This window comes from Nothobranchius furzeri, chromosome 16, assembly GCF_043380555.1.
Source record: "Nothobranchius furzeri strain GRZ-AD chromosome 16, NfurGRZ-RIMD1, whole genome shotgun sequence".
In the NCBI taxonomy this organism is placed as follows: Eukaryota; Metazoa; Chordata; class Actinopteri; order Cyprinodontiformes; family Nothobranchiidae; genus Nothobranchius; species Nothobranchius furzeri.
In genome coordinates this window covers 36,466,700-36,493,711 of record NC_091756.1, presented here as the reverse complement: position 1 = coordinate 36,493,711, position 27,012 = coordinate 36,466,700, and the positions used below count along the sequence as shown (strand labels likewise).

The following is a 27,012-nucleotide window of genomic DNA, read 5'->3' as shown; positions in this document are numbered from 1 at the left end:
TCTGCTATAGACTCTTAAGACAAAGGGGAAAAAATTCAACCTACGGATTTTAAATAAGTATAAAGGTGTGGGCGTGGCTAAGCCTCAAACTTTGACCTGTCGCCACGCCACTCTTTTTTTCACAGCTCCCTATTGGACTCCTTTTAACCAATCACCAGCAATCACTGGCAAATAGCAGCAGACAAGTTGAGGTCACTTGGTTTATAGTACTGGCAGGTTTCGAATAAAGAGGGGGCTTTGGGAGCATGGCGAAATTCACCATCAGGCCATGGAAATACGTTTGTCTCTCATTTCTTCAATCATTGTGACATCACCACACAATTTCTGATGAGTGATCTTACTCTGACCCCTAATAGAATTGGACAGCTGAAGTTTGTGGGCGTGGCCTATTTTCTGAAATAGCGCCCCCTAGGACCATTAAAACTATCAGCCCCAAGCCATGCTTTGACTGAGGATCACGAAATTTGGCACACTAATGTAGTGTCTCAGGACCTACAAAAAAGTCTCTTGGAGCCAAGTCCAATGTCGCACAGGAGGTCGGCCATTTTGGTCCAAGTACTCGATTTAGTGGTTTTCGCACACGTTATTAGGAGAATGATGTCTCGTCGTCCTTTCCACCGATCACCTTCAAACTCCTGCTATATACTCTTAAGACATAGAGGAAATAATTCAACCGTCGGATTTTAAATAAGTTTAAAGGTGTGGGCGTGGCTAAGCCTCAAACTTTGACCAGTCGCCATTACGTTACTTGACTTAATAACTCCCATGTGCATGATCAGATCAATTTCAAACTTTGTCTGTGTGATCACTGACCACATCTGAAGACAGTGACAATGTGGACAGCTGACATCACCTAAGCCCCGCCCCCTGACTACAGGAAGTCTACTGTTTTATGGTGAAATGCCCATATTTGTCCCCTCTAATTTAGTCAACATGACACTAAGGTCATGCACTGTCTTCATGATGTTGTAATGACCATTCAGATCTGATAGCTTTTCAGAAAGGGAGGGGCTTTGATGCCATGGCGATTTCTGGCGTGACGCTGTGACCTTATGTTTGACTGTAACTTCCACAAACAGCCTCCGATTTGCCCGAGACTGAACATCACATCACCAGTGTGGTAAAGATAGAGTATCTCCTAGTGGTGAGACGTGTAATGCTGGGCTCAGAGGGGATGCTGACTCAGGGTGAGGTGTGGACGAGGAGGCCGTTCACGGTTTCTGGTGTCGGGGTGGTTGACTTTCTGTTCCGCCAGACGTGCCCTGGTGCCCCCGGCTGCCGGCCAGGACGGAGAAACGCAGAGCTGGGTTTGGAGAGCATCTGGGATGGAGCGGAGGGGGCGCGGACGGAGGACGAGCAGCTTCGCTGCGAGGGCCGAACGACGCTGCTTGCAGCTTTAATCTTTCTTTCTTGCTTTCTTTTTTCTTCCGCGTCTTTGAATGGCCTTTAGGGGGTCTTAGCATATTCAAAAAGTCACCAAATTCTGGCTCAATATAGAAAGTGCGTGAAATTTACGTATTTCACTGGCGATGTGAAAGTTCGTAAAAAAGTGGCTGGACAGCGCCCCCTAGAAAGTGAAAAATACCCCTCTCCATAAAGCTTAGTTTATCGTACGGTTATGAAATTTGGTATACTTGTAGTACTCCACAGTCCGCACAGAAAAGTCTCTTGCAACCATGGTCAATATCAAACAGGAAGTCGGCCATTTTGGGTTGAAATGGCGAATTTTAGCCATTTTGGCCATTTCTAGGGTCTATATTTGGTTGAACAGTTTGGTCATTTTTCGCACGATCGTCTCAAAAATAGTGTGCAATCGAACAGAAGCGATGGACGATTCAAATGAGAAAATAAAATTGACTTTTCGTAAATACTGAAGGGGCGGGGCCAGGCCTCAAAGTTCGAGCACTCGCCAAAAAAATTCAAATTGCTATAATTTCATAAATGAAAGAATTACAGTTAAAGTAACTTTCTGTGGACAATCGTCATCGCCCCCCGAAGACAAATGAATGGTCGATTGATGATGTCACATAAGCCCCGCCCCCTCAGGACTTAAAAGGTCAAGTTTTACTGGGAAATTTTCTAAAATTCGCCCTTTCAAATAATCATCCCAAATTTGTACCAGTTAACTGAAGACAAGTTGGGGTTGCTTGGCGTCACTTTATGGGAGTTTTCTGCAGAAGGCGGGGCTGTGGCGGCACGGCGAAGTCAGGCGTACCACTTAGGCCTTACGTTTGCCTCCCATTTCGTCATTTCTAAAGATATCGCCACGAAACTTCTTGGGAGTGATCCTAGTCCTGCCCCCCAAAAAATGTGATGTGAAAATCCGGTGGGCGTGGCCTATTTTCTGAAATAGCGCCCCCTAGGAGCATTAAAACTGTCAGCCCCAAGCCATGCTTTGACTGAGGATTACGAAATTTGGTACACTAATGTGGTGTCTCAGGACCTACAAAAAAGTCTCTTGGAGCCAAGAACCAAGTCGCACAGGAAGTCGGCCATTTTGGTCCAAGTACTCGATTTAGTGGTTTTCGCACACGTTGTTTGGAGAGTGTTGCACCATCGCCCTTTTCACCAATCACCTTCAAACTTCTGCTATAGACTCTTAAGACAAAGGGGAAAAAATTCAACCTACGGATTTTAAATAAGTATAAAGGTGTGGGCGTGGCTAAGCCTCAAACTTTGACCTGTCGCCACGCCACTCTTTTTTTTCACCGCTCCCTATTGGACTCCTTTTAACCAATCACCACCATTCACTGGCAAATAGCAGCAGACAAGTTGAGGTCACTTGGTCTATAGTACTGGCAGGTTTCGAATAAAGGCGGGGCTTTGGGATCATGGCGAAATTCACCATCACGCCATGGAAATACGTTTGTGTCTCATTTCTTCAATCATTGTGACATCACCACACAATTTCTGATGAGTGATCTTACTCTGACCCCTAATAGAATTGGACAGCTGAAGTTTGTGGGCGTGGCCTATTTTCTGAAATAGCGCCCCCTAGGACCATTAAAACTATCAGCCCCAAGCCATGCTTTGACTGAGGATCACGAAATTTGGCACACTAATGTAGTGTCTCAGGACCTACAAAAAAGTCTCTTGGAGCCAAGTACAATGTCGCACAGGAGGTCGGCCATTTTGGTCCAAGTACTCGATTTAGTGGTTTTTGCACACGTTATTAGGAGAATGATGTCTCGTCGTCCTTTCCACCGATCATCTTCAAACTCCTTCTATATACTCTTAAGACATAGAGGAAAAAATTCAACCGTCGGATTTTAAATAAGTATAAAGGTGTGGGCGTGGCTAAGCCTCAAACTTTGACCAGTCGCCATTACGTTACATGACTTAATAACTCCCATGTGCATGATCAGATCAATGTCAAACTTTGTCTGTGTGATCACTGACCACATGTGAAGACAGTGACAATGTGGACAGCTGACATCACCTAAGCCCCGCCCCCTGACTACAGGAAGTCTACTGTTTTATGGTGAAATGCCCATATTTGTCCCCTCTAATTAAGTCAACATGACACTAAGGTCATGCACTGTCTTCATGATGTTGTAATGACCATTCAGATCTGATAGCTTTTCAGAAAGGGAGGGGCTTTGATGCCATGGCGATTTCTGGCGTGACGCTGTGACCTTACGTTTGACTGTAACTTCCACAAACAGCCTCCGATTTGCCCGAGACTGAACATCACATCACCAGTGTGGTAAAGATAGAGTATCTCCTAGTGGTGAGACGTGTAATGGTGGGCTCAGAGGGGATGCTGAGTCAGGGTGAGGTGTGGACGAGGAGGCCGTTCACGGTTTCTGGTGTCGGGGTGGTTGACTTTCTGTTCTGCCAGACGTGCCCTGGTGCCCCCGGCTGCCGGCCAGGACGGAGAAGCGCGGAGCTGGGTTTGGAGAGCGTAGGGGATGGAGCGGAGGGGGTGCGGAAGGAGGGCGAGCAGCTTCGCTGCGAGGGCCGAACGACGCTGCTTGCAGCTTTAATTATTATTATTATTATTATTATTATTATTATTTTCCATTCCAAAACTATTTGTTGGAAAAAGTTAGCGTTATTCCAACTGGTCTTTTCCTGGATGCACTTGGTCAGTGGGAGTTTTCACGAGTTAATGTTCAACAATTGTGCAGCTTCCCAAACATCTGTACCTGTAAGCCTCAGATGAACTGTGAATGTGGCTTTCATCCAGACCGAAACATGCAGTATTATTCTTTGAGTTTTGCTTTCATGAGGTTTTCAGGGTAAGTGGCACCAACACGTAAACATAGTCCTCTTGAGAACTGCTGCTTTTTGTGTGCAATGTTTTTCTGTCACAACACAACTCTAAATGGGACGGCTTTGTCACCTTTTAGTCATGGCTCAGTTCAGTTCCCTCAGATTTTTTCGATTGAGCAGCGTTTTGTATTGACTGGAGCTTTTATGTTGATAGCAGTAAAAGGAAAAGAAAAAAGTTTAGATTAGAAGCATAATTGATAATTTAGGATGTTCTCTGCGCCTTCAAGCTGAACAACTCAAACAGTCAGAATGCCAGCATTAAAGGTAGTAGATGAGTTTGTTGGTCGTTGTTCCTCTTTCTATTTTTCACTAAAAGTTAAATAAAACAAATTGTAGTATTATCTAAACTTTCCCAATAAAAATTTATTTTATTAATGTATTTTATTGTTGCCCAGACATGTTTGAACCTACAAGCAGGATTGATTCAGGAATAAAAGTAACAGACAAAAAAAAAAATACTTACGTTTGCCTGAACGATGACTAAGTATCGAGTTATGTCCTCGTAGTTGAGTCTTTCTCTAAGAACTACGGATCCAAACAACGTCAGCGGGATGTCAAAGGTTCTGTTGGCTGTCTGAAAAATAGATGCATAGACAGAAAAACAGTATGTTACCTATAACGTGAAAAGTATGTCTTTTTTTACTTTGTCAAAATGGAGGTACAACATCTGTTTAAAATATACACACAAACAAAACAACCAATGAAATAACTGGAAATTAGGAGACAATCACTGTAATGTTTCCATCACATTAATTTAGTTCAGTTTATATAGCTCCAAATCACAACACAATTCATCTCAAAAATGTCCAACTAAACCTACTTATCATTGCACTGAGTTCATTTAATTATGCCAGTTAGTCAAAGTTTTTCCATATAAGGAAACCCAGCAGATAGCATGGAGTCATTGACTTGTGTCAGAGACTTTATAGCAGTACCCATACTAAGCAAGCATATGGCGACTATGGAGAGGAAAACTCCCGTTTAACAGGAAGAAACCTCCAGCAGAACCTGGCTCAGTATGAGCAGCCATACATACAGAACACTTGCTAATGTCACATTCTGTGTTAATTCTGGAGCATTTTAAGAAACTACTCTTTCTATATTTCAATGAGTTTTGGTATTACGGTCTGTTAGATATCTTTCTGGTTTTATTTAGTGTGCCATTGTTGCCACCAGCTCTCCTCAGTCATCCTTCTCTACTTTTCCTTAATAGTAATCAACACACCTGTTGATTGTTACTGATATTCAACAAATGCAAAAGCATAGCAAAACGGGAGAGAAATGTACTGCTATAGTGGGCGGGTTCCTTTCCACCAGCCACGACATGTAAATGTTTTGGACGTGTCCCAAAGCAAAGGGACGCTTTTATAATTTTTCAAGTTCTTTTTTCTTTTTCTTCTTTCTATGCTTCCATAACACGTCAAACTCTGCAGTTCATATCTGGCCTTCACTTCCTGTGCAATTTCCTCAGCTGAGGTAAACAGAACAGAAAATTAACCACAGCCCTTTTTGGATACATGCGGCCATCGTTCTCCTTGGTTGTTATTGTATGAACTTTCAAAATCACACGCGGTGTTGCAATTCATCTGAAACGCTCCAGGTTGGACGAGAGCTTGAAGGTAAAACGCCTCTATTATGTTACATGCCATTTTCACATCTGGTGGAAGGTAGGGGTTAGTGCTTTTCCTTCCAGAAATTACACACTTTGGTTTTTCACACATTTGGTCAGATTTTGATGTAATGTTTTATCATGCAACAAGCCAGTTTTGGTGCTTGCGTTATTTTGCAATTAGAATTGTATTTCAGATGTCTAGAACCTGCATTTTTGCACATGTATTTGGATCGACGCCTAAACATTGCAGCAACTGATTTGATCTGAAGTGAAAGGTATTTTACAGTAAAAAAAAATACATTTTTTTTAATAAATAAATAAAACTGAATAATTTGTCCCCTCTAAAGCCTGAGAACCCTGGGTCAATAAAATATAAAATGTTCAGGGTGTTTCATTACTAGAACATGTTTCCATTAGAAAAAGAATGAATATTGCACTTATTATGCACTTACAATGTATTAATTCAAATCTAAGAGCCAGTAAAACACTGAAACATTTTGAACCGTGATGCTGAAGCACACTGAAACATCGCCAAAAATTAAACTGGTTCAAATTGCTTTAAGGTGTTCTAAAAAAAAAACACTTCTCTAAAATCATTTCATTGTAAAAGACAACCTTCTATTAGATCACTGAGTTATATCAGTAAATGCACATACATGCTTTTTAATCATTTATATGTATGCATGTGACAAATATAAAATACTATCACGCACGGCTGTGGAAGAATATTAGACATTTATGTCAATAATGACACAATTGACATTTTATAAAATTGATGGGGTTACAATTTATTTTAAATGCATACTGATAATTTGAGAGCATGTTTTATTTATTTTGATCACCTTGTTTCCTTTCAACAGTTAATGTCCCTGATATTGAGATCCAGCTGAAACATTTCCATTTTGTGCATTACTTATTGTTGTGAACACACAGTGCATTCATAACTAGGAAACATTGAGCTTTGTGATGATAAAAGCCAACATATTGCTAGGCAGGGACAGATGGAATCACATTTAAAGGCATTAGAAAAGGAGACTCTAACGCCCATATCTTTTGTCATAGGCATATGCATCTTCAATGCTCAATTTAGTTTCAATGAGTCTGAATGGAAAGTACCTGAGTCAGTTAAAATGGTCCCGCAGATCAATGCAGTGGTAAGGTCATATTTCTTTCAATTTTGTTGTTTAGCTCGCCTAAAGCCGATTTTGAAAACGTTGCACTGGGAGTCCGTGATACATGCCTTTGTCACCTCTTGCCTCGACTATGCAAACTCGTTAATAGTCAGGACTCCAGCTTTGGCCCTGAATTGTTTGCAGATTGTGCAGAACGCCGCAGCACGCTTCTTAAAGAACGAGCGACGCAGGCAGACAGACACATGACCCCAGTTTTGGCTTACCTTCATTGGCTATCCGTTGCGTTTAGGGTAAAATTTAAGTTATTGCTTTTTGCTTCCAAAGCTTTGCACGGTCTGGCACCTGTGTACTTGTCAGACCTACTCATGCCCTATGTGCCAGTGCACTCGGTATGGTCAGCTGACTGCCTACTACCGTGCTCTCTGACAATGCACTACAGGACAAGGGGGGAGCAGGCCCTTGTGAATGTAGCTCCCACTCTCTGTAAAGCATGGTCGCTCACTATCTGTTAGTCACCATCCACTGGTGTCTTCAATTTACGGTTGAAGGTGCACTCATACGATTTGGCTTTTAGATTGTGATTTTTTTACATGTTAATTGTGTGTATGGATTCCTGTTGATTTGGGGTTTTCTTGTGTCTGTTTTTTTTTTAAGCACAGGAGGTGCTTTGGTCAGCTCCCATGCTGTTATTTAAAGGTGACATATAAAAAACTGGTATGGTATGGTATAGTAGAATGTGAGAAATGTGAAAAACCTTCAAGAAGTGTTGACTTCTGTCTTAAACATGATTAAGACACCATCAGTAATCTCAGACACTGTTGTAAATTTCTGGCACACTGAACTGAAATGTGACTGAAATGTTGCCCTTTTTTTGGTCTCTCTCGTAATTTGATGTCTCCAACATGTCCCAGATCAGCAATGGGTAAAAAGACAGATGGATAACTCACCGGGTCTTTTGGGTTGTACTGGATTGTGTACTCTATCTGTCCATTGGGACCATCATCAATATCTGTTGCACCATTATTCCCAGAGAAACCAGTGAAGATGGTTGTTCCAACTGGAGTCAGCTGTAAAGATCAGAGAAAGGAGTGTTAATAGCTTTGTACAGCAGTTATCTCTGCCTCTCGTTGATTTAACAATAGGTCCTTACAATGTCTCATGCATCTCCAGGGTTTACAGACAGTGGTTGTAAATAATAAAAACAATATCGAGTGAGAAAATGGTTGATTTTAATTAAAATTGTTGATGTCACAGGTCAGAGGAGATCAAGCTGACTGGTTGGAAATTATAAAAATAGCAAATGTAGCTCAAAAAAACCACTTGTTACCAATGGCTGGAGAATACCACCTTCAGAACGACAACATGTTTAACCTTGAAGCAGATAGCATGCAGCATTCCTGTCAGCTAAACACAAGAAACTGAGGCTACAATGTGAACACGATCATCAGAGCTGGGCCATACAGGACTCGATAAACGATGAGTCTGGATTTCAATTTTAAAATTCAGACCACTGGGTCAAGAATTTGGTTTCACCAACATGACAGCATGCAGCCATCCTGCCTTGTGTTAACACTTGTCCATCCATTTATGACCAAAGTGGACCCAACTTTTGATGGCTACTTCCAGTAGGAAAATGCACCAAAGTTCATATAATCTCTAACTGGTTTCTACAGGTGAAACTCAAATAATTAGAATATGATGAAAAAATAAAAGTCAATTTATTTCAGTAATCCATCTTAGACTGAGAGACCATCTAAAACAGGGGTGGGGAACCCTTGTCCATTGAGGGCCACTACCCAGCATATTTTAGTTTCAACTGTGCTTTAACACACCTGATCTCAATCAGCAGGTGATTAACAGTCTTCTGCAGAGCTTGATGAACAGGTGAACAGGTTTGCACATCCCACAAGATCTCAACTGAACCATCAATAAAAAGCCACTCTTCAAAAAAGCACAAAAGCACCTAGACTTTTTCAGCTGCCTAAAACAGCAAGTCTCCCTCCACCAATCCTCACCATTCTACATTGAGAGTGTGCTACTTATACTGAGCCAGGATTCTCTGGAGGTTTCTTCCTGTTAAAAGGGAGTTTTCCTCTCCACTGTCGCTTTTTGCTTGATGGGTATGAGGATTGCTGTATAGTCACTGACACTAGTCAGTGACTTGATGCAATTTGCTGGGTTCCTTATATAGGAAACATTATTTCTGATTGGCTTAATGAATTGACCTGAATTGGAATTTTTATTATGTGAAGTGCCTTGAGACGACTCTTGTCGTGATTTGGCGCTATATAAATAAACTTGACTTGACTTGACATCACTGTCTGGTATGGACCTGTAGTGCTATTGACCAAAAGACCCTCCAGCTAACAATAAACACAGCTGCAAAGATCTTTAAGAAGGACTCCACCTCATCCCTCTCACAACCTATTTCCATTCCTACCATTAGGAAGACAGCATCGAAGCATCAAAGCTCATTCTGCCAGACTGCTCAACAGAGCCCTAAGCTTAAATCACCCCGCCTACCTCTGAAACCCCACGTAACCCCCCTGGAACTCGGACCGCAGCTCCCCACCCATGACAACCAAAAGATAGTAGCCGTAGCATAGATAGATGGAGTCACCATGTTGAGTGTGTCTCACTCATTTAGTCAACTCCGTCTACTAATTACTCATATATTGCAGTGTTCAGATGCATCACATTAATTTTGGGGGACACTCACAAACAATGCTTCAAATCAATGCAAGTTATGCGTGGCAGCCATTTTAAACACATATATGTGTCATTAAAGAGCAAGTATATTCCAGGCCTTACACTACCATGCAATAATATAGTCTTAAGAATAATACCAAATGTTCAACAAAATTAAACCAGTCATGGGTCAGGATAATACCTCACGATGTGGCCACTGCTAAATTGATTGAAAATATAAAAATAAGATAAAATAAAATCTTTGTGGTATATTGCGGAGTTGAAAAAAGGGGAAATAATGAGCAACTGAGAGTAGTGAGGAGGCACGGGAGCATGAAGGAGGACAGAAATAAAAAAAACTGAGAGCCTGCGAGAGAAAAAAGCTAAACGTTGGGAGGACTGATTGAGTTAGGCAGAATAAGGAAGATTGCATAATGATCTATTCAGCTTGGTCTGCACTGGCAGCAATATACATGTACAGTTAACTTTGATTGTCCTCTAGTAAAAATCTTTTCTTCCTGACACCAAAGGACAAACTAACTGTGGAAATGTCATCTTGAAGATAATTCTGAAAACCACAAAATAAGACTTTCAACAGTAGTTACTAAACTTGGCATTCTTTTATTTATTTATTTATTATTTTGCTTCATATCATTCTTCAGCTTGTGTATAGTGAAAGTGGTGAAGACAAAAAAAAACATGTTGTTCATTTTAAACATGCTGCTTCAGAAATAGATCTTTACAGAACCCATTTCCTTTAATGCCTCAGCAAGAAACTGAAGAGATACGCAAGTTCCTGAACTAGTTCTTGCTAATATGGTCGTTCTAGTTTCCCTCACACAAATCAATGCCGTACCTGCCAGCACGATGGACAGCAGTAGTGGAAGATAAGTGGGATCAATGACTTTCGATTAAGAGACGAGGCAGTTCCACCACACGAAAATTCAGTTTAATATTTTTGACTTGGCTTTTCCTACATTGGAGACGAGACATCTGTGTGTGACATATAGAGAAGTGTCTTACCTCATTGATGGCTACGTAGTACCTAGGCTGCTGGAAGTGTGGTCTATTGTCGTTTTTGTCCCGGACAACAATGCGAACCTCGTGTAGAATCACGGTTCCGATCAGTTCATTGGTACACTGAACCTGGACCACAATGGACTGAATATTTGATGGTGGCTGGCAAAGAGAACCAGAAACACACAGACAAATGCTACTGAACAACAATAATAAAAACAACACAGTACAGACGCAGTCAAATGGCCTGCAGTTCCTACTAGGGCAAGGTCACACTGTCAAAGGCAGCAGCAGGAGAGGAGATGATTCAGAAAAGATGAAGCTGAAACTTTTTGAGTTCTCACAGCAGCAAACTGTGGGAAGTGAGGCATCCATAAAAATGTATTTCCTACATCAGGCTTTCCCTTTTTAGGATAAAAAGTGAATGTACTGATGCCAATTTAGTGTGAAATTGTCAGCGGCATCACATCTACTATGATTTCCATTTCTGTCAATACCAAAAAGATAAAGTGATGATGGAAAGTTGTCAGACCCTTTCAAGTTTTCCACATTTTGTCAGGGTTTCCAGTCATCTTAAAATGTATTCAGCTCTCAATCTTTCTCTCATTATTAAACCACAACACTTCATTTATTAAAAAGCATTAGCTGAAGCACAGAATCGGCGTGTTAATTTCAAGATAAACCCTTCCTGCTAGCAGGTGCGTGAAAGGGGCAATTAGAAAGCAAGAGCTTCTACTAAAATGAAATGATATAAGTAAAACAGAACATCTTTGTAAGAGTGCATGTTACACTAACTTTTGGGTCTGACGTTTTAATGTTTGTGGTCAAGAAGAAATGATCATCAGTGATCTATAAGAAATTATTGGTTTGGATTCATCTGGTAAAAAGGGTATCAGGAAATTTATTCTATAAGATTAAAATATTAAAATTATTCAAACAACCAAAAGGATCTATGCCACTGAAGTATTCTAGGGTCAAACCTTCAGCACACACAGATGCACCGGGACAATGGCTGCAAGCACAGCAGCAAATAATCAGTGTTTTAATACATTAGTAGAAAGTCCAGAACTAAAGCTAAATGAAATGCTTTGGAAGGACATTAGGTATCATGTGTCCAAAGACCTGCCATATTGAAAAAATGGATGTAAAGTTAAAAAGCAGAGGGAGCCCTGATTCTAAACTTACTTCTAATAAAATGATATAATTTACTTCTTCAAGGCAAGATTCTCAACTGAATGTGAAAAAATAATTTCGGTTCTTTAATCCATGATTTATTTCCTGCCTTGGTGTTGGTTTAGTTTATAATGGTAACACATATTTTTCATGCCAGTTCCTCCTTCTTAATATTAGATTTGTGTTTAGCTGTGATTGTGTGTGTGAATGGGTGGATGACTGATTGTGTTGTAAAGTGCCTTGGGGGGATGTAGAACCCTAAGGTGGGCTATACAAAATCAGACCATTTACCATGCACCATTCATTTCTGTACTTCCTGATTTACTTTGATTCACTAGTGTCTTGTCTTGCTTCAGGTTGTGTCACTTCCTGTTTGTTTCCCACCTCTTATCAGTTCCTTCTTTTTGCCTAATTGTATCCACCTGTGTCTTATTGTCATCCCTCTACCTACGCATTTAAACATTTGTCTTCACCCTTTGTAAGTAGCTTTGTCAGCTTTGATGTTTTCACACAGATGCATTACTTCCTCATTCTTCTCCATCTCTTCATCTGGTCGGCCATGTCCACACTCACATTTTCTGCTATTTCCCTTCATAAATTTAAAGTCCTCTGTGCATATTTGCACTTCTTCTGTCATGGATGTATAAAGATTAATATTGTCAGACTTCTTCAGAAAACATAATCTGATGTTTGATCTGTTGTGTGTCTGCTGCTAGATCTCTTTGGCACTCTGTTTTTAATAGAGGTGCTGTTGATAAATACAAAGGAGGTGGCGTATTGACAAATCACAGGTTTTTCATCTCTGTAGCTTTCAATGGATGGTTAAAAGATTTGACACATCTCCATCACCTTCTGTGGGCTTGCATGCATTTTCAGATGTTGGCGAAACGTGTCTCTGCACTCCCGTAGCTGGAGACGTATAAACAAGGCTCAGCCCTGGACTGTATTAAAGAAATGCTGATTTTACCTTACTGTATTTGTCATTCCTCATCTGCCGAATGACACCATTGTTACTAGATTGAAGGCGCACTTGTTTAATTATGAAATCCAGTTGTTTGTTGAGGCTCTCAAACTTGCCACATGAATCACTTGTATAAGAAAAAAAAATGGACAAACAATTATGGTGTTTCTAACTTAAAACATTATTAAGATACCTATTTTTAAGTGTCTATTTTTATACAAATGTTCTACATCTTTAATATTTATTTAAAGATCACTGGAAATGGACTTTGCCCTCTCCAAAAAGATGCAGATGCACAATGAAGGGAATTTAAAAAAGAAGAAGAAATTATTCCAATACCAGCTCTAAAATGTTGAGATTGTTAATCTTTTGGTCACTTTGCTAGAGCTCATCTCATGAATCTGGAGAAACAGGCACCACAGCAAAAGTAAATTTGTTTCTTGGAGCCCTTTGTGCTGCCACTGCAAGGCCATTGGCAATACAAACATGCCAATTTGGAACTGATATACATTTCCAACTATAAAAATTACATTCCTTTTTAAATATTGTACAATGTATTCAGTTTGTCCCAGAACAAGATGCAGAAAACCTGGAAGAGAAAACAGTCTTCCTACCATCCCTGCACATTAAAATAATAGAAACAACAACAACAAATACATCAAACAAGAAGAACAAGATTGCATTGCCTTACATCTCTGTCAAGATCCCGATTGGTGCTGTTTAGGTATAGAGCCTGTCTGGCAGGCTCGAGAATCACCCAGTTGTCAAAATTGTCCCTTAGAGACAGAGAGATGGTACGATTTGGACCCTCAGCCACACCATTGATATGCATGTTGTCCACCAGCAATGTTCCTGCAAAGAAGACATTTGTTAACAATGTTGCAAGCCTAGAGACACATTCATATAACTTTCATATTCTTAAATGAACAAAAAGAAGAACAGAAGAAAAAGAATCAGAGATACTTTCAGCAAAATGTACTGTTTTACTTTGCTTTCTAATTTATTCTATTCTTGGAGATTATGAGTTGGGTTGAAGCGGGGTCAAACTCCATTAGATTTAAAAGCACACAACAGGATGATGAAAACAGAGAGAGTCAATGAAAAATGCATGTCATATATTTCAGTTATGTAATCCTATCAGGATATTGAAATTATATTTCTATTACAGTAACTCATTCAAATTTCAGACCAACTAGTGCACAAAAAGCAAGTTCCCAAGACTTCACCTGCATGTAAAAATCTTTAAAATAAACAAAATAATAACATAAAGTAGAAGAAGAAAGAAATTTAAACAATGAAAGTGAAGCAATGCAAGCTAGCAAACATGCAGCAAACTGCAGATCAAACCAGGAAAAATATTTAAATTTAAAAAGCAAACCATACGAAAGGGTGGGTCAAACAAACAAGACCCCTAGGCATCTCTGGATTCTTCTAATGAAACTAGTCAATAATACCAAGAAACGGCAGTTTGTTTGCATTAGCAACTGTAGTGTAAAGGCTCCATGGTGATGAAACTGGTACTGCTCGATTTCGACTGCAGCTTCAATCAGTTATTTGGAAAACAACCCAAGTTAAGTTAATGTTACCCAGTAGCTGATTGACATTTGAAAATCACGTTCTTAGGATTTAATTTTCCAGAAGATGAGTGGACTGAATGTCTAGCTTTGACTAGAATGCTTAGACTTGGTAACATTCTACATGAGAATAACTCCACCTAACCTAAAACTAACACCTTTTGAAATTATTTATGGCAGGCCATATAAACTACCTTTGATTAGCAAACTAACTTTGGCTGATTTCGTCTAAAGAATCCCAAACTGCAAATACCTGGCCTGTTTTTTCTCCTGTTTTGCAGGACACTACGCCTGCCATTAAGCCTGGGGACTGGGTCTTTATCAAAGTCATCAAAAGAAAAAACTGGACCAGTCCCAAGTGGGAGGGACCTTTCCAAGTTCTGCTGGCCTCTCCCACTACTGTGAAAATCAGTGAACGACCCACCTGGATTAATCTCTCCCATTGCAAGCTGCAAAAATAAGTGAGTTAATAGACACGTGTCAGGGGGAAGTCCGGCTACAAAGGGGCATTGATTTTTAGTGCTTTGCGTCTCAACGTACGGTGAAGATTACACAGGTAAAAAGATCCCTGACACCTAGCGGTCAAACTTCCCATTAGGGGAAGGCTATTAATTCAGTTGTTTGCACCTCCACCACCATGAAGCTCTCCGACGTCCTCCTACTGTTTACTACAGTCTACTGGACTCCGAAGAATGCAAACACCACACAAACGAAGCCTACTCCCATAGAAATCCACGAAGCACACCGAAACACCTGGTTCCACATGGTAAATCTAACTGCTAAAAGACTGGGATTTAAAAACAGTTGCTATGTTTTTTCCTGGATCCCCCATCATTCAATGGAAAACCCCACGATGACAGCTATCCCTATCACGACGAACGACTACATGCCCTCACCATTTAACCCTTAAAGGGAAGGAAGTGCACCATCCCACTCTGCTGCTAATATGCTGGACATGCCCTTTGTTTAGCCTTGTAATGACTGGACGACCTTTATACCCCCATGCAACCCAAATGAACATGTTCTCGCAGTCCCCTCAGTCATGGGACTGGGGACCCCTGAAAGATACATCTGGAAGTGTGGAAGCTCTCTCTCTTCCTGACCTGCCACACAACTGGTGTGGAATTTGCAGCCTGGGTCGCATGCACCCCGCCTCATATGAGGCCACAGAGGACGGGGCCATCCTTACGAGGACATCAGAGCTGAAGTAAGAGAGTTTAAGTCTGTTATGACCTTCCGCCCCTTCTCCAACAACGAAAGCCGCACCCCTCACAACGACGACCCCAAAGGACTCTTCTGCGTCACCTTCCCCCACTTCGAAACCACAAAAATGCAACACCCTCCTGAAGAGGACATTGTTTTGCTCAAACTACAGATTCCAGTCCTCGGACAAGCCCTTTGACCTCAGCTCTGCCACAGTTAGAGCTGCATACATTAACATTTTACATTAACTTTCCCCCTCTAGCAACTTCCTGAAATCCAAAGAATCAACTAGAGGATCCTGGAACTTAATGGATTTGCTGACCACTGGTAATTGGTATCAGCTCTTGTTAAAATGTCTTGCAACTGTTATTTTTATGCTAGTCATGATTTGCTTGGTTATAAGCTGTGTAATCCCTTGTCTGAAGAGTATGGTAAACAAGCTAATGACAAATGCTTTGGTACAGTACACGCTCCTGCAGCAAAGAGAGGAGCTGGAAGAAGAAAAAGAATACATTGCCTAATAAAGCTAATTTCATTATGATTTCAACAATGTAAACTACTAATTCTGTAACTGTTGTTTATTGATGTCCTAGTTATCAGCTCAGTTGATTTTTTAAACTTTTTACTTTGTCATTATTATAATCATTATTATAATCACCCATTACATTACAGGTTGCCACCTATTGCTGCAACCTCCTTTTGTTACAGGTTGTTATGTATTTTACAGCCTTTTAGGGGTCACTAATTATTTTGTGATCTTTTTGTGTGTTAGTTAGATTTTTACAACTACAAACATATTTACCTTAATCGTAGTATTGTTACTGTTGTTTTATTACACTGACAATTATAGGAGATGAACCTAGCGTTTACAGGGAGGATTGTTAAGTAAAAACTGATATTATTATTGAACTAATATTAATATCTTGCTTGCTAAACATCTGGTGCCTTATTAAAACGCAGCTTCATCCTGTTGACAGATACCAGTCTCCACTAGTTCCTACAGGGAGGATTGACCTTGCCTCAGAACCAACCTTTATCAGTAAAACTTCCTTGAGAAAGTCTAGAAATTGCTTTGTTGATTTAGGGTGCACCTGGAGTTTTAGAGTTTAGACTCCCTTCACAGCTTCCCGCCTGAGAGTCTACGTAATAGCTTAAGGAATGTCAAATATGTGTGTGCTAATCTTTGTGTGTGCTTGTGTGCTAATAAATGCTTTCGGAAGACGTCAGTCTAATGAGAGTTAACTGAGACCCGTGCTTGGTGTGTATTCATTTTTCTCTCTACTTTGCAAAGTCTAAATTGATTGTTTATGACTGGTATTAGTGTTGATTGATTGATTAATATAACCCCCTGTGCATTACACGTTTTCTAAGGTAATCCTGGATTGATAAAATTACCTTACAATCACCATTCAAAAACTGCTGCAACTATTGGAAAAATTCAAAAAGCATGACTGGCAGAAGGCTCTAGTGGTCATCTTTGTGAAGTCTTGTGTGCCTACCATTAATGTTCTAGAAGCTATGAGAACATTTCAGCTATCTGTCAGCCACAAGAGCCTTTTTTATGAGGTTTAAATGGAGGAAAGCTGGCACAGTCCTCTTTCTGACGCGTGTAGCACAAAAACCGTAAAACTTACAGGAAAACCGAAGACATCATTTCGAAGCTGACAAAATAGCCTAACAAATTTGCAAATATCATTAGTGTACTATAAAAGATGTGGTTGGTGGAAATTTTTCTTTCAAGATTTCATAAATCAACAGTGCTCAGCTGCTCAGATGTCATGTCAGAGCTATGAATGTCTCAACACCTTTCAAAAACTGCTGCACCGACTGGAAAATTTCAAAAAGCATGACTGGCAGAAGGCTTTGGTGGTTATCTGTGTGAAGTATTGTGTGCCTACTAGGGATGAGCCGGATACTCGTTTCAGACGAGTATCCGGTACGGATAAAGCATTTTTGACGAATACGAGCATGAAACAAGTAAACCTCGTAAATATCTGTAATCGTGCTGAAGGAAAATCCTCATTGGGTAACTGACTGTCTTCACGCTCTGTGATTGGCCAGTCACATAGAGCGCCCGCCCCTCCCTACACACAAAACTCTCCAGCCGGCCGGGAGCGCAGTCCGTCCGGCTCATCCATGCACACACACACACAGACAGTCACGGATCTCGCTGTGATTGCTTCACTGTTGCTCACTTTTCTTCAGTTTTCCCTAGGTTTTCTTCAGCTCGCCTCTTTTTCGGTTGAATATTTAAAGTAACTTTTTTCGTAACTTACATGGTGCATTTGACAAGACAGAGCTGACGTGCTGTGTCTCTACCTCCGCTCCGGTCGGGTTTTTTACTTTTTTTTACTCCCTCTCTCTCTCTCTCTCTCTCTCTCTCTCTCTCTCTCTCTCTCTCTCTCTCTCTCTCTCTCTCTCTCTCTCTCTCTCTCTCTCTCTCTCTCTCTCACACACACACACACACACACACACACACACACCTCAATCAACATTGTTTTGTTTAACTTTGTGTGGGAAAATGCCAAGAACGTTAAGAAAAAAATCAGTTTAATCAAATTAAAATTAAAAAAATATATATAAAGTTGTGTCTGGTTCTAGCACTTCATATTTCCTAGTTCCTACTGCATGAGTTCAGATGTATTAATCCAAGTACTTAAATATTAATGTTCTGATTTTATTGAAACACTTGTTTTGTAATAGTTCCTTTACCATTGTGATCAAAAATATTTAATCTCTATTCTGAGGCTGCTCTGTAAATAGTTTTCAAATAAACCACACACATATCAACTTCTGATCAATCCATATCAATTTCAGAATTAAAGTATTATATTGATGTAAACCACACCCACTTCCGGTTAAACCACATCCACTTCTGGGTTATGCCACGCCCATTCTGAGTACAGATACAGATAATTTAGTTGGTTGAACAGATACAGATACAGATAGTGGTGTACTCGCTCATCCCTAGTGCCTACTACTAATGTTCTAGAAGCTATGAGGAGAACATTTCAGCTATCTGTCAGCCACAAGAGCCTTTTTTATGAGGTTTAAATGGAGGAAAGCTGGCACAGTCCTCTTTCTGACACGTGTAGCACAAAAAATGTAAAAGTTACAGGAAGATCAAAGACAGCACTTCGCAGCTGACAAAAAAAACCACTGAATTCGAGAAAATGATTAGTGTACTATAAAACATGTGGTCGTGGAAATTTTTGTTTCAAGATTTCATAAATCATGCATTTAACAGTGTTCAGCTGCTCAGATGTCATTTCAGACCTCTGAAATGTCTCATCACCATTCAAAAACTGCAGCCCCGATTTGAAAAATTCAAAGAGCGAGCGGCAGAAGGCTTTGGAATTTTTGTATGCCTACTTTGAATTGTCTAGAATCTATGACGAGAACATTTTAGCTGTCTGAAGCCGATCGGAGGAGAAAATCTCAGTTTCTTTTAACGTGTTTCAGTGAGAGAAAATCTGGGTCTCACCTCGTTCTGGGGTTTGTAGTAAAAGAACAGTAACACTTACAGATAAAATGAAACCCATTCTGAAAAGCTGACAAAAATTCCTACTTTTTGAGATATAATTCGTTTCGGTAGTCTCACACTCCTTTCCAAGAGGCAAGTTGAAAACACACGAGAGCAGCAAAAGAAGAAGCAGAAAGTACAATAACGAAGTCAGCTGTAACAGATCACTGCATAAGAGAAAACCATATAATGGACTGGGACAACACAAGGATCGTAAACACCGAACAACAAAAATACAAAAGATGGATAAAAGAAGCAATCGAGATAATGAGATGTGGATGTGGGACCATGAAAAGGGACAATGGAGTTTACACGTTGGACCGCGCATGGGACTGCATCGTCGGAGAGGGGAGAGCGGGCAGCAGACGGCGACAACGTCCTCTGCTGCCTGCGGATAAACGGGGAAGGAAGTGACGCCACCATCAGCGTCAGCCTGAGGAAGTCTGCAGCCGCAGACAAAACGTAGCGACAAAACAGGTAACGAAACTATTTCTGTGTTTTAAAAAAAGAACGACAGCATGGAATTAGAACCACGACACAGCAAGAACACACCTAAGATGGTGGAAAGCATTTTTAAAATTTGAAATTTCTCAAAGAAATGAACCATACGACCACAATGTTTGGAGTACATTCATGAATTATAACTCAAAACGAAGGCATATTCATTAGCTTTAAGCCAGTGTGTGTCTCATTTCAATCGTACCTACGGTTCTCTCTGGACAATGCCAGAAATGGAGCAAGGGAGGGTCACCGCTCCTATCTTACCCCATTATAACTTTTGTGAATTTTCTGAAAATGTCAAGTCTTACCTCAACTTCTACCTACAATTTTAGAAAAAAATGTAAAATATATCAAAAAGCCTCTTTAACTCTCTGGGGTCCATGGACGCGTATACGCGTCTTTTGAACAGGTCTGATTTGGGACGTTGTAGCAGCAAGACTCCGCCTCCCTGAGTTTCGGTTTCAATTCAGCTTTAAAAAGGAGAGTATAAACTACACCCCAGTTTTTAAATTTTGTTAATAGGCAGCATAAAAGCGGAGTTATACTAAACTAAAAAACGACCTATTTTTAGACAATCTGTCAACTTGTCAAACCAATGACCTGGACCTCAGGGACCTGCTGGGGGTGTAGGGACTGAGAAGATCAGTTTGATGGTGCTTGTCCATGTAAGGCCTAATTTATACCTTTCCGTCAGCTCCACGAGGGAGAGAAATGCACGCACTGAGACGTTTCGCCTTCGGACTTCTCCGTGTCCTGGGGAGTGAAGTTAAAGTTAAAATCCCATTAGTTGTCACACACACTGATGTGTGTGCGAAATTTGTTCTCTGCATTTGACCCATCCCCTGGGGGAGCGGTGAGCTGCAGACACAGCCGCGCTCGGGAACCATTTGGTAGTTTAACCTCCCAATCCAACCCCTTAATGCTGAGTGTCAAGCAGGGTCCCATTTTTTTCTAAGTCTTTGGTATGACCCGGCCAGGAATCAAGCCCTGATCTCCCAGTCTCAAGGCGAACACTCTACCACTAGGCCACTGAGCTGGTGGCAATCCCCTGCCAAGACAACAGAGGGCGTAGCGCTGTTCTGGGGGTATATAGTTATGTACCCGGTCCAAGATAGTGCATTTACTATTGTGTTTAGATTGTGTTTTTTGTATTTCAGTTGCTTTTTAACGTGGACAAATTTGTCCCTCATTCTCCTCCACATGTTCATCTGCTCACCACCTCTAAACCCACTTTTCCCGTCATTTCATTCCATGAATCAAACACTTTCTGCGCATCTTTTAATTTCTCCAGTTAAGAGTGAATTAAACATTTATATTTTGAGAGTTTTTCCACAAGGTATTTTTCAAGCTGCTCCATGTCTGCTGCTAGATATGTAGATGACAGCAGTGTCCTGACCAATCACAAACTTGTATTCTCCATTTTGTTGGATGGATATTTAAAAAGAGAGCTCGACTCAGTCTGTCCGAGCCTGATGGAGAGCCCTTCAAAGGAAGAATAATGGCATTTTGTGCGTCTGTCCCAACGCAGACAGAGAATTACAAATTAGGCTTTAGGCCCTTAAGACCAGAACCAGGAACTTGAAATGAACCCTGAAGGTAACTGGCAGCCAGTGAAGCTGGAGAATCGGGGTGATGTGGATGTGTTTGGAGGACTTGGTCAGAAACTGTGGAGAAGAAGTGTGAGGAGATGAAGGTGTGGAGAACAGTCTTAAGTTCAGAGTGGGAAAGAATGGGACTCAGCTTAGCAATGTTCCTGAGATGGAAGAAGGAAGAGCGAACAAGAGAACTGACATGAGAATCCAGGGTGAGAGCTGGGTCAAAGGTCACCCCAAGATTCCTGACAGAGGGTTTGTTGTGAGAAGAAAGCTGGCCAAGAGAATCTGACTTTAGGAACCAGCTTGTTTGGGACACAAATGAGGATCTCAGTCTTATCTTCATTTTTATACACACCTTCTGTAAATATTAGCACCAGCACTTTTGTAGTGCCAGCAGCACATTATATTGTACAATGGCAATACAACTTTCTAATTCTAACAGTTTTGTCAAATAATAATTTAGATATTTTTACTTGTTATATTAGTTTTCTAGTGATTTCAATGACTATGAATTTCACATTTTCTTTAATGGAAGGATATGAATACATTTAAGGTTTACTGTATAAATACTGTAAATGTTTGCTCAATACATCAAGGTTACTTATGTTTAAAGGGACAATATGGATGTCTGACAGCCAAAACAAGTATAGAAATAATACATTTCTTCTTCATACATTCTCCTGCAATGCCCTGGTCCTGTAGAATGAGCCCTGGCATTTTTACTGTGATTGTCTGTTTTTCTGTAAAATCACAGAAAAAGAGAGTTGCTCAGGTCGAGCAGGCTGCTTCATGCGAGAGAGAGGTAGTGCCACTTTGTTGCTGTTCCTAACACCTAGTGACGAACCTAGCTACATTTCTGAGGACCCTTAGCTACTTTCTGTAGAACTTTCTTATAGATATTTCCTGCAAATTAGCAACAAAATAGCCATTTTCGCTTTGAACCGTTCTTTGGTTTGACGTTGTTTCAGGTGTCATCAAGGATATAAAAGTAACATATATTGTGAATGTTACTAGAGTGTAGCTCACCTTGTAAGATGCCTGACTCTCATGCAGAAGACCTGGGTTTGATTCTGGGTGTGAACATAGTGCATTCAGAGTTTCTTTTTACATTAATGGTATATTTTTTTTTACAGTAAGATACCCAAATTTTTATTTGAGACTCGCCGAACGGCATTTAATTCACAGATAAAAAAGATGTGGGTTCAACTTTCATTTTGGAACAATTTTTCAATTAAGGGAAGGGAATGATCTGAGCATACAGGAGGACTGACCCATCATAAACCTTTGTCAGCTGTGCTGAAGAGAAAGGTACAGTACCAAATTATTTAATTAATTAGCTGCACGTTCTCCTGTTCTTTGTCCTCCGGGCCACACACACACACACACGGGACTGTCTCAGCTGTTATTTTCGTTAAGGAGTGTGCATGTACAGCATGCGCACCTCGTCGCCCATGCCAGCTCCTCAAGGGACTTTGACAGCCCCTTCTTCCCAAAACCCATAACCCCCAACCACCTTCAAAACTGGCATTTACACACACATACACACACGCACGCACACACACTTCATCCGGCTCAGGAAGAGGCACCAAACCCGACACAGAGACTTGCTCCCTGGCAGATGCGTTGGTAAACCCCCACCACCTATCTCCGCTGCCTCCATCGGTGATCCATGAAGCTGCCGTTACACTTTTGGCCTGAGGGGGCAATAGTGAGCATAACAATTCAAAAGTCCGTAAAGTCCCTTTAAGTCTGTTGAAAATGGAAAGAAACATATTTGCCTCAGCCCAATAAGGACATGCAAATAAACAAACTAAGCACCTTCCATAGACATTTGCATGTACATGCTGGAGTTCTTGGCACATTTGGACTATAATATGCAGCCATTACTATGCCAAGTTTTTATTCAAGAATGCTGGAAGTACATATCAAAATGAAGGTGAATTAAAAATGTGATGATAAAATTCACTAAAATCTTCGCATGCTTGACTGTACCACTTCAAATCATGAGAGACCAATTACTCGGCCCTGCACGATGCATTATTAATCAAAACACTACTCCATCCCATCCTTCACCACATTATCACACATTGCAGGCTTCTAGTATGCAAACATAATTTTATGCCTGTGCGGCTGTGTGTGCATTAACACATGAGCAACAAATACAGTAGCAAATTTAAAAGCATCTTGTACTTGGCTTTGCAGTTTCACAGATGTTAGCATGGAAGATCAGAACACCAGCATTAAAAGGCACAAAAATAAACTGAAAAAATGCTCTTCCTTGTGTCTTCACCAGTGGTATAATTTGGGATGTGAATTTACATCAGATACAGAGAGAACAACATAAATTAGATAAAAAAGTGATTTTGTTTGAATGAAAACATTGAGTGCCAAGCTAGATTGTATTTCCTTGTATGTGCCTGTGGGTGTGAGTACATGCGTGTGTGTGTTTGTGTGTGTGTGTGTGTGTGTGTGTGTGTGTGTCAACAGGGTAGGAAACTTGATATTTTCTTCCATCTGCACACAAACAGAAATGTAAACACACAAGCACTGAACAATTCCATATCTGATCTGCCAGACATAAAATTGGGTCATGGCCTTCTGCGCTGCCATGGAAACTATTTCAAATGTTTGTCATTTTCTGATTTTAAATAAGGGCATTTGATGAAATTGGTTTTTTCATATGAAAGATTGGATATAAATGAAATTCATTAGACAGATTTATTTATACAGTCATGCTGGTATCCCAGTTGTGGTTCTGATTCCATCTGGTACGATGAGTAAAATCTACAGACATGACTGAAAAATAAGAACACTGGATCTCATTCATTATTATATACAATAAAATGCATGAATGGGATTTCTTTCACTGTGAGCTGACTTCATGTTAGCACTGAGCTCTATCTGATAAAATGACATTTTGTTAAAACATACAGACAGAACTGTGTGTGTGTGTGTGTGTGTGTGTGTGTGTGTTTGTGCTGCAACGTGCACATAAGATGAATTGACATGCTGTGCAGAAAAAAGCACAAAGAGTAAAGGTCAAAAGAAACTAAATTTATGAAGAAAATTATAAAATTGCCAATTAAGCGTATTCACTAAATGTAAACTTCAACGTACATCAAGTTTCTTTTATTAATAAAATCCTAGAGTTTCACTGTCTATTCTCTATCAGAAGCAAATACAGGATATAGGAGTTGTTCAGCCTGCATGAAAAAGTCAAATAATAACTAAAAAATGTTTTTTCAGCAAACCACACCTTTAAACTTTGAATGAAGCTATAACTGCAAAGTCCAAAATGGTCCACATCTGGCTGGCTTTATTACTCAATTCACCAATATCCCCATTGTTCTGCATGTGGACACATTTTATGTAAGTTTTCAAGACTTTCCAAGGTATCAAAATTGACAGCACAATCTTCCATGTTTTGTTGTATTTGTTTTTCCACGGGATGGCATACAAACCAAAAATGATGACAGAACCAGCACCTTTAATGAGAAAAACTGATATTGAGGTGGTGCATTAAAATCATGTTTACAGGACATTAGCTTTAAACAGCCTCCCTGCAGGTGTGTCATCCAGGTACGAGCTGTTGACTGAAAGCATCCCATCGACCTCATCTGTGAACTCTTGGAGAAGAGGAAGGGTAGTAACATTATGAACTGCTTCTTTAACTCATTTTTTAATCGCTCAATTGTCTTTTTTACTAACATTAAACAACAGTGTGTGCAGTTAAAATGTACAACTGGGTTCAACACCATAAGCTACTTTGAAGAAAGGTTTTTTTCCCATCAACATTTTTAACAAAGGGATGAAGACAAGCTATAAGATGAAGCCCCCACTCCTCCAGCTAATTTCTACTTCCTCAAGCAAGCATCAGAGTTTCTCAGAAAACAACTCAGATGACATCCATTCATGCTAGAGACCACAGCAAATGTATTGAAATAATGAGTGAATAAAACCATACTTATTGACTTTTGTTATGGTTGTGACGTGAAGCAAGTTGGTCATCAATAAAATAAAGTAAAAATGAATCTACTAAAAGCATTACTTGCCAATGTTTGATCAATTCTGAGTAGACAGAGGTACTAAATACAAGCTACCCACCAAACAATCAACATTGCATGGACGTGCAGATCAAGTCTATATTGAGTCCGTCAGTCTAGATCAATTCTAGATGTCTGCTCGAAGTGCAAACCAGGTCCATTTTTTAAACAACTAAATAGGACCCTACTTGGATGTCCATATAACGTGAAATATATGAATCTTGGGTTGGATAACTTTTTGGGACATCATGGGTACGTCTAAAAAAGCTGCGAAAAATAACATAAAAATATTGTTACACACTGGTCAAAGACGTAGCGACGTCATATCCTGGTCATTTCTCTCACGTTTTTTAAACATACAAATATGAGCTAATTCTGGTCCAAAGGAGGTCGTTGTTGATGTCCTTTCTACACAATATTGTTACTTGGCTTATAAACATAATTTGTACGGTCATTAATATAAAATAGGGAAAAAAGTAATGGATCATTTGAATAAACTGAGGTATTGCATGCAGTTTTTTTTATCCAACCATCCGTCCGTCCATCCATCCATCCATCCATCCATCCATCCATCCAACCATCTAGTTGTTAGACTAAAGATTCCTGTTTCTCACCAGTTGGTGGTGGTAATGCACCACACATTATTTGACTACCACCTTAAAATCTCAAAGAAGGAAGAGGAAGAGGAAGTGGAGAAGAAAACACAATTTTGCTAAGCTAGAACATCACAACTAGGAAATGTAGGTGTGAGGACATCCATCAGACCTTATTTAGACCAAAATTTGCTCACATGTGGACGTGCAAAAGACCTGGAAAAGTGACGTCTGGTGGACGTGAGAAGGATGTCCATCACAACCTCATTTAGACTAGTATTAACCATATCTGGACGTGGAAAAGTTACTTGTAAAAGACTGTGCTGCGATATGTCTGGGGACGTGAGAAGGACATCCATCACAACCTCATTTACACCAGAAGTAGCCGTAATCTTAATGTCCTAAGCACATCATTTTGCTACGCGCAGTGGACGTCATGTAAAAAAACATAATCTGGCATCACAGGCTACATCTTCTGAGGACCTATTCTGGACGTTAAGAAATGACCTGGAACAGACTTTGCTGTGATGTCATCTTGTACAATGAGTAATGTCTGTTCATAACAGATATTTGACCTTGATCTGCAAACAGTCAACGTCACATGGACGTGCAGATCATGTCTATATTGAGTCTGTCGGTCCACACCACGTCTGTAGGACGTTTAAACTAGATCTTTGCATAATTTGTTTTAGAGAAAGTCAGAAGCAATTTTCTTGGTAATAAAATATGATTTGTTTCCAAAAAGTTTTCCATTTTTCTGATATCTCATGAGCCTTACTACATGATCAGTTTATCTCTTTCCTAGAATGATTTAATGGAAACCTTTGCCTCATAAGACTACAAACTAAGAAAATTAATAACTTTCAAACACCTCATAGGATTGAATACATTTCTGGTTTTGTCTCAAATTTTCACTTTTTCACCACCGTCATGTTGATTCTTTTCAAAAATAGGTGCAGTGGCGGCTGGCCAGTAGAGGGCGATAGGGCGCCGCCCTCCCAGTTTCCCCTGTGTTTTTAATTTTTATTTAAAAAATAAATAAATAAAATGAACAATAATCACATATTCTAAGTTAATTGTGTGTTTTGTAACAAAAATAAATCATATATGTATATATATCT

At 40.1% G+C, this 27,012-nt stretch overlaps 1 protein-coding gene across 7 annotated transcripts in view; it reads right to left on the bottom strand.

Annotated features, from left to right (window-relative positions):
- Nucleotides 1-27,012, bottom strand: part of LOC107387904 (protocadherin-15) — a 514,972-nt gene that overhangs the window by 376,953 nt on the left and 111,007 nt on the right. For all 7 annotated transcript variants that reach the window (XR_011516897.1, XM_054749198.2, XM_054749199.2 and 4 more), the window contains exons 5-8: nucleotides 13,551-13,711; nucleotides 10,732-10,887; nucleotides 7,968-8,087; nucleotides 4,739-4,849 (exon numbers count right to left, since the gene is read on the bottom strand). Coding sequence is in view for 6 of the 7 variants with exons in the window: in XM_054749198.2 (XP_054605173.2) it covers nucleotides 4,739-4,849; nucleotides 7,968-8,087; nucleotides 10,732-10,887; nucleotides 13,551-13,711 (548 nt within the window). In the remaining variant the exon portion in view is untranslated. The remainder of the gene's footprint in view (nucleotides 1-4,738; nucleotides 4,850-7,967; nucleotides 8,088-10,731; nucleotides 10,888-13,550; nucleotides 13,712-27,012) is intronic.